The 8,658-nt window shown below is 26.2% G+C and overlaps 2 protein-coding genes across 2 annotated transcripts; one reads left to right on the top strand and one right to left on the bottom strand.

Annotated features, from left to right (window-relative positions):
- The first annotated feature begins 2,254 nt into the window (after nucleotides 1–2,254).
- LOC124946285 (putative pumilio homolog 8, chloroplastic) lies at nucleotides 2,255–4,421 on the top strand. Its single transcript, XM_047486850.1, has 5 exons — nucleotides 2,255–3,186; nucleotides 3,283–3,445; nucleotides 3,724–3,887; nucleotides 3,967–4,225; nucleotides 4,302–4,421. Exons 1-5 carry the CDS (start codon nucleotides 2,255–2,257, stop codon nucleotides 4,419–4,421), a joined length of 1,638 nt encoding a protein of 545 aa, XP_047342806.1.
- Nucleotides 4,422–7,651: 3,230 nt separating this feature from the next.
- Nucleotides 7,652–8,410, bottom strand: LOC124946277 (secreted RxLR effector protein 161-like). Its single transcript, XM_047486845.1, has one exon. It carries the CDS (start codon nucleotides 8,408–8,410, stop codon nucleotides 7,652–7,654), a length of 759 nt encoding a protein of 252 aa, XP_047342801.1.
- Between the last annotated feature and the right edge of the window lie 248 nt (nucleotides 8,411–8,658).

The following is an 8,658-nucleotide window of genomic DNA, read 5'->3' as shown; positions in this document are numbered from 1 at the left end:
AATAATATTTAATAATTTATATATATATTAGTTATTTTTAAATTTTAAATTACAATTGGTATAAAATTATTTTAATATATATATATATATATAATTTATATAACTATTAGTTTAAAAATAGAGACTTTTAAAATATATTATATTGTTATAATAATATAATATATTATAACATAACATTTTTAAATATAGGTTTGAAATATTATTATAATATATTGTTTAATATAATATAAAGAAAAAAATAATATAATAGGACATTGAGAAAAAAAAATTTTGAAAAAAATAATTTAATACTTAATTGAATTAACTGTTTTCGGTAGAACAAGTTAAACTAATACCAATACGGTAAGTTAATCGATTTGTACAATAAAATTTAAAATCGAACTTAACCAGTTAACTTGCTAATTATACACCTAAAACATTTAAAGAGTTAATTATAATATTATATAAGTCTGCATGACCCTTTCTTTCTTTTGAATTATATATATTCATAAATTAGAGTTTGAAATTTGAATTTAGAGTTAGAATAAGATTAAAAAAGATTAGACTTAACTAATACTTTTTTGTTTTTTTATAGAATTTGATAATTAATAATTATTTTTTAGACAATTTAATAGGTAATAAATAATTTTAAAAAATAGTCAATCTATAATAAAAATGATAAGTCTTTTAATCACAATCAAATAAAAATAAAATAAGAAAAAAATTCAAATATATAGTCAAACATATTATAAAACAAGTAAATTTTTGAGAAGTTTGACCTAATTTATCAAGAATCTCAACAACTCGTAATAATAAGTATTCAAGTTTCAAGGCTTGCAATTATTTCGATAGATTTTTCAAAAAACATAAATATCAAAAAAAAATTATTACTTAAAAATTTAGACGATTGGATTGGATAAAATAAACTAATAAGAATAAGAATGAGAGATAAATGTGTGAAATGAAAATGTGTAAGATTAATAAAAGTGTAGTATTTAGTTATAAGTATTAATAATTTTAAATCTCATTAACAAGTTTGAATATTTTCATTCACAATAATAATGTTTATTATTAATATTATTTTGTAAATGAAATTAGTATTATTATTTTTATTATATTTTATTTAATTAAAAAATTTATTATTATTTTTATATCATAATTATTTAAAATATTATAGTGCGTCATAATTTAATAAAATATAAACATATAATATTTTATTATTCTAATTATATATATATTTTTAAAATTACTCATAAAAATAGTTAATTAATAATTTAATTATTTTTTAATTATAAATAAAAAATTATTTATAAAACAAAGTCTTTAAAATATTTTATATTAATAATTGATTAAATTAAATACGTTATAACATATATTATAACATTGAATAATTTTTTTAATAAAATTTTTTTATTAAAATATTTCATATTTAACTTTTCTAATATTTTTTAAATATTTTTTATATATATAATTGTTATTTTATTTTTAAGTTTTTATATTTTAATTAATATATTATAATTTTATTATTAATATATAATATTTAAAATTAATTATATAAATATTAATATATTATTATTAATTATTGTAATTATTATTAAAATTTATTTTATTAATTAAATTTTATTTTAAATATTTTCTTAATATTATTTAAATAATTAAATTTAAAATATTATTATTATTTTAATTATAAAAAAACGTCTAATATAATTGTAAAATAAAATATATATATAATATTATAATTATAATTACGATAACATGCCAGAGTAATCTTAATCATGTGACAGTAGACATAAAATATTGAACACTCTGGATTAAAATTTGAAATTAGAAAGCAAAATTATCTATATTTCTGTTGCTTTAATAAAATAAAATAAATTATTATATAATAATAAGTCATTGAAGAGAGAGAAAGTAACGGTAACAGAGGAAGGGGATAAAAGTTGTTGACAAACGCCGCCGCCTGGATTGCATGGCGATTGAAATAAATCTTCTTCTTCTATAATTATTCAACCTAATAATATCTTTTATATCCAAAATAAAATAAAATAAATCTGTTATATTTTTTTGAGAAATTCTCTGAATATATAACAATTATTTACTTAAATATCTCCATTTTTTTGTTGTAGAATAAAGAAAGAATCAAGGGTTGAAGAAGATCTTTTCAAGATTTTATTACTCTTCTATAAATATATATATAATATACATATAAACCCTCTTAAGAAAACCAAAACCCTCATCTCAAACCTCTCTATCTTCCCACAAATCTTGCTCTACAATGGCGAATGTCAATGAAGATCATTATCGTCAACACCATCACCATCCAGTCGGTTATGGCAGAGAAAAACTTATATTGACATCAAATTCTTCTTCGATAGATCCTATCAACCCTTATTCTTATCCAAACTATTATGACCCAGAATCGCTTCTTCCATCCCTATCTGCCCTTAACCTATCATCTTCATCGTCATTATCTTCATATCCCCAACAACAACAGCAATCGATATATCCGACCAACTATTATGACAGCGTTTTTTCGGGACTTTCAGTCAATGACGAATATTATCGTCAGTTTTCTTATCAGACTGTAGAACAGTCGTTGAATTTCCCTTCTTTTGATTTAATGATGGATCAAAACGATTTCAATTCTGGGTTTATTAATGGGGGTCGTCAGTATATGTATTCTTCTGGTGATCAATGGAATCTTCATCCTCGTGGGAATCAACTTTATCAGAACGATTCATCTTTCTTGTATAACAAGAATGATCAACGTGGGTATCCCCTGAAAACCCATTTATCAAATGAGCCAAATCGTAGGATTCGATGTGTGTATGATTTTAATCAATCGGATAATGGGTTTGGGTACAATCCCTATTCTGTAAAACATGGTTCTTCCAATTATCATCATCGGCTGGGTCGTAATATGAATTTTTCTTTAAGTGATCTAAAAGGGGAGATACTGACATATGCTAAAGATCAATATCTATGTAGACTATTGCAAGAAAAGTTCGTTTCTCCTAGTCAAGAAGATGTTGAGATGATTGTCTTTGAGGTTACTGGTTATTTGGAAGAGTTAATGACTAATCAATATGGAAATTACTTCTTTCAGAAACTAGTTGATGTATGCAATGAAGATCAAAAGACTAGAATTATTTGGTCTTTGTGCAGACACCCTTTTCAACTTGTTGTTATTTGTCAGAATGTACATGGGTATGTATATATTTGTTATTTCTTGCTTATAGCCTAGTTTTACTTTGTTTGATCTTTCTTTGATTGGTTCTGTTTTTGTTGTTGAATGATTTGCAGGTCTCGATCTGTTCAAAAATTGTTAGAACATGTTAGAACTCCAGATCATATTTCTTTGATTATATCTGCTCTGACTCCAGGAACTGCTGATTTAGCCACTGACACTCAGGGTCATCATGTTATACAGTATTGTTTAAGAAATTTCACTAATGAAGACAATGAGGTATTCCCTTTTTTCTCCTCATTTTTCTATTGACAATGAAGGTTTTCAAGAGAATGGGTGTTGAATTCAATTGGGATTTCCATTTATCCTCCTTTCTTGATTCCCACTGAAAGCATGCTGTTCTAGATCCTTGTTAGCTAGGCTCTTTTTTTCCTATTTACTCATCTTTTTGGATCTTTCCTAATTAATTGCTATGAAAATCAGTTGATAAGAGAGTTGTATGAGATTGTTTGAATCTTGAATTTTGATTTGAGAAATAATTTATTGGATGTGTGCAGCAACTTATCAGGGCAATGGCTGAAAAATGCTTTCAAATTGCAACCAGCAAAAGTGGATGTGTGTTGTTACATTTATGTGTAGTTTCATGTCAAGGTCAATTTAAAGCTATACTTCTGAGGGAGATTATTGCAAACTCTTTGCATCTTGCTGAGGATCCTTTTGGGTTTGTATTACATTATTAATTTATACATTTCAACATAAAAGATTTGAATCTTTATCTTCTTTTTGTTTGTTTTGTACAGTAATTATGTGGTGCAACATATGCTGGAACTGATGTTATCAAAAGTAAATGCTAGTATCCTGAACCAGTTGAAAGGGAACTTCTTCGCTTTCTCTCGAAGCAAGTTTGCTAGCAATGTTGTGCAGAAGTGTTTGACATTAACTGAACCAGCACAAGCAGAACAGGTTATCATTGAGCTGATTGAAAATCCAAACATATCGGTGCTTCTGGTTGATCCCTTTGGAAATTTTGTAATTCAGTCTGCATTTGCAGCATCTCAGGTAATTTGTTGTGATTTTGAAGTTTAAGAAATGTTGAAAATGGAGTTGGTTCTTATTATTTTGAACATCATTGCAGGGTCGAGTGCGAACTAGACTTCTTGATATTATCATTCAAAATGTTCCAATTATGCGAAGCAACTTATATGGGAAGAAAGTAATTCAAATGTTGGAAAGGAGGAGAATTAGAATTGTTTAAGATAGGTTAGATTTATTTATTGTTTTTGTTATTGTTATTGTTATTGTTTTTGTTATTGTTATTGTTTGTGCCATTTCTTATGTTGTTTTTTGGTTTAAATTGTAACAAAACATATGCATTCAGCACTTTGTTTTTGTGTTTTGAATTTTAACTGTTTAGCTATTAATAATAGGGTTTTTGTGTTTTGAATTTTAACTGTTTAGCTATTAATAATAGGGTTATTCTTGCTTATTGTTTCTATTTGTTTTTGTTTTTGTTTATTAGTAGAATGAATGAATTCATATAATTTTTTTCATTGTGTTATACTTTTTTTTTTTATTTGTGTGCATATATTTAAACATAATCAACTTTGTTAATACAAATTATAGATTTTAAAATAATAATAATGGATCTTAGTCATACTCTTTTAAAACAAAACCAATATTTTTAATTAACTTTTCTTTTTTAAACATAATTAAATGATATTATTATATTCAGTCAATAAATTAAAAGATTATATAACTAATTTTTTTTTAAATAAATTACTAAAAATAAGATTATTTTAATATTAGTTATCATCTTGTGTATAACTTATTTGAAAAAGAAAAAATTATTAAAATATTAATTTATCTTTTTTATTATTTGTTAAAGAAAGAAGTAATATCTAAACCGAAGCCGATTGTAAAATTATAAAAATAGATAAAAGTATATATATATATATATATATATATATATATATATTAATTGTTTATTATACAATTTAAAAAATTTATATTAGTATTTTATTTATATTATATTTTTTATTTAATATTCAATATATCAAATTATATTTATTAACTAATATAATTAATATATAAGTGTATAATAATGTTAATGTGTTTTAAAAAAAATAATTATAGATATTATCAAATTAACCTAGATATTAAATACTTAAAATTTAAATAATTTTATTTGATTAATTCAATTTTTTATCTACATATATTTAAATTATTCATTATTCAAAAATAATTATTTAGATTCAGATCTTAATTTTCAATTTTATCAAACACTATTGTATATTTTATTTTTAAATGGTAATTGTAGTGGTGATCTAAAACCTTAAAACTATTTATATTATTAATAAACTAATATTTTTTTATTAATAAATTGGTATCAAATTTGTTTAAAATGAAGTAAGAGAAAGTAAGAAAGAAAATAAGATACCTAAGTGTATGAATGTAAACAAGAGACCTAGTTAATAAGTATAGGTGTAAAAAAATATTAGTTTATTTCTTATAATGAGTTACTAAACTCATATAACCAACTCATTCTTGGTATTAGTTAAGTAAGAGTAAATAAATTATGTATGAATTAATTAGTAAATTTAGTTTATGGTTAATTGTTAAATATAAGTTAGGTAATATAAAATTTTCTATTTGCTTACATCTATTTATACTTGTCTAAGTTAAAATAATAATGTATTAAAGTTATGCACTATATTGCATAAAATGTTGCTAACTATAATAACAATTTTAAATTAATACATCATTTTGTTTTTGTAATAACTTTTGTAACATTTGTTAGAGAAATCAATTATTCTAAAAGCTAAAAAAAGAAAAAGAAGGAAAATACAATAAATTAAAAAAAGTTAAAAGAGAGAATATCTCCTTATTGTTATTATATATTTTATTATTCTTTAATAATTAATTCCACAAATACATCATTTAATAATATAAACTATATAACCATTGATGCATTTATATGTAAAAATATAATATATATGAATAGATTTATTTTAAAAGCAGTTTTCTTTTCCTTTTGGTGAAAATGGAGTCAAGGGCACTTGGGCTGTCCCTTGGAGTTCTTCTTGTCCCTATAACAAGGGCACTCATCCTTATTACCAAAGGTTCCTGAAGGAACACAGTGGCAATCTCTACAGCATATCCCACAGTACTCAAGACACCTATCCTTCTCCCCTGCCTTGGAGCACCTCACTTCACACTTCGGGTCACAAAATGCATGGTCATCGACTGTATACATAAAATTCAAGTAACTACATGAATTGTCACGTTTTGAAAACGAGAAAGAGGTTAAGAATTACCGTCGACATCAGCCAGTACTAGTATCGCGGTTTGATCGATGAGGAGTGATGAGGCGATGATCAGTGAAATTACAAGAAACCTGCAGCTTGTGATGATCATGGCCATCGAATGGATCTTCTCGGTGTCTTAATAATATTATGATAAATGATAATGGTGGTAGTAAAATAAGTCAGGCCTTAAATAGAAGAAAATAGAGATGGTAAAAAGGTCTTCCACGAAATTATTTCTTACTTATTTTTAAGATACTTTTCTATTTTTTGATTAGGATTGAAATTTCTACTTTTTTTTAATTTTAAAAGAAAATTTTATTTAATCCAAATCTCAAATTTTGATTTTGAGGAAACAAATATTAAAGAACTCTACAAAAGGAAATATTATAAGTTCTCTAAACTTAGTAATGTTACTATAATATTTTATATATTATTTTCATAAAATTTAAAAGATAGTACATTTTTATTTCGAATCTAAATCTCATCAAATTTAAAAGTTATTTATAGTTTATTTATAATTTTATTGTTATAACATAATGCGTGATATTGACGTAAACAATAAATAGACATAGATTTAACGTGGTTCACCAAGATAGAACTTGGCTACGTTCACCCACCCAGAAGAGATTATTATTGAGAAGATTGTTTACAGATATGTTATATCAAACTAGGGTTATAACACGAGTTTAAATAACACTCGGTCCCCTGAAACCCTAATACAGAAACTCTAACAAATAGATAATTGAGTTAACCCATTAAGAAAGTCCAACTATTCAAGTATATTCAACAAATCTCCACCTTGACTTGAATTCTCTCAGATGTCCCAGGTGCATTAGTCAATTCCCAGATCTCTCAAATACATTCGTCAATGTCAGATGGCTCAGATGCACTCATCGGTACCGGATAACCCAGATGCACTCGCCGATGTCGGATGTCCCAAATGCATTCGCCGGTGCTAGATGGCCCAGATGCACTCGTCAATGCCGGATGGCCCATATGCATTCGTCAATACAAGATGGTCCAGATGCATTAGTCAATGCCCAGATGACCCAGATGCATTAGTCAATGCCCATATGACCCATATGCATTAGTCAATGTCTAGATGGACCAGATGCATTAGTCAATGTCCATATGTTCAATCTTCTTTATCTTTTTCTTCTAAAGTTGCCCCTAGGGCAACTTAACAGTTTCTAACGTTAAGCAATTCCAAATAATGTCGAAACTTGCTATGAGGAACTGGCTTGATGAACATATCAACAGGATTGTAAGTACTTCCTACATTTTTCACCTTTATCCTTTTCTCAGTCCTTAGGAAATGATACCGCACGTCAATATTCTTAGTCCATTCATGATGAACTTGATCTTTGGCTAAGCATATAACACTCAGAATGTCACAGAAAAAAGTTGCTTGATCTTGATGTAGGCCCAAATCACTAATTAGTCCTTTCAGCCATATTCCCTTTTTAACAGCTTCTGTTAATGCCATGTACTCTGCTTTTGTTGTAGACAAAGTCATAGTAGGTTGCATAGTCTCTTTCCAACTAAAAATCGATCCCCTAAGAGTAAATACATAACTAGTCATAGATCTCCTACTATCAACATCTCCAACATAATCAGAATCTAAATAACCAATAATTAGGCATTGTGTATCACCTCCATATATGAAACCAACATCAAATGTTCCCCGTAGATACCTGAATATCCTCTTCATAGATTTTCGATGCTCTTTCCCTAGTTGTACCATAAATCTTCTCACAACACTCACTGCCTGTGTTAGATCTGGTCTTGTACAAACCATAACATACATTAAACTCCCTACTGTACTAACATAAGGAACTCTAGTCATATACTTTTTCTCCTCATCTGTCTGAGGAGCAAACAAAATAGTAAGATAAATATTAGCAGTACAAGGTGTATCTATAGGTTTAGCTGATGACATCTTAAACCTTGACAACACCTTCTCAATGTAACCTTTCTGTGATAAGAAAAGTTTCTTCTAGCCTCTATCTCTAAGAATCTCTATTTCTAGAATTTTCTGAGCTGCTCCTAGATCATTAATCTCAAACTCAGCATTAAGAAGATCTTTTAGTTTTTGAACATCTGTTTTGCTCTTTGCTGCTACCAACATGTCATTTATATACAGGACTAGATAGATGAATAAGTCATTCTTCAACTTGTTGTAGTACA

Source organism: Impatiens glandulifera, chromosome 1 (assembly GCF_907164915.1).
Source record: "Impatiens glandulifera chromosome 1, dImpGla2.1, whole genome shotgun sequence".
Lineage (NCBI taxonomy): Eukaryota > Viridiplantae > Streptophyta > Magnoliopsida > Ericales > Balsaminaceae > Impatiens > Impatiens glandulifera.
The sequence above is the reverse complement of the archived record's forward strand: the minus strand, read 5'-3'. Positions and strand labels throughout refer to the sequence as shown.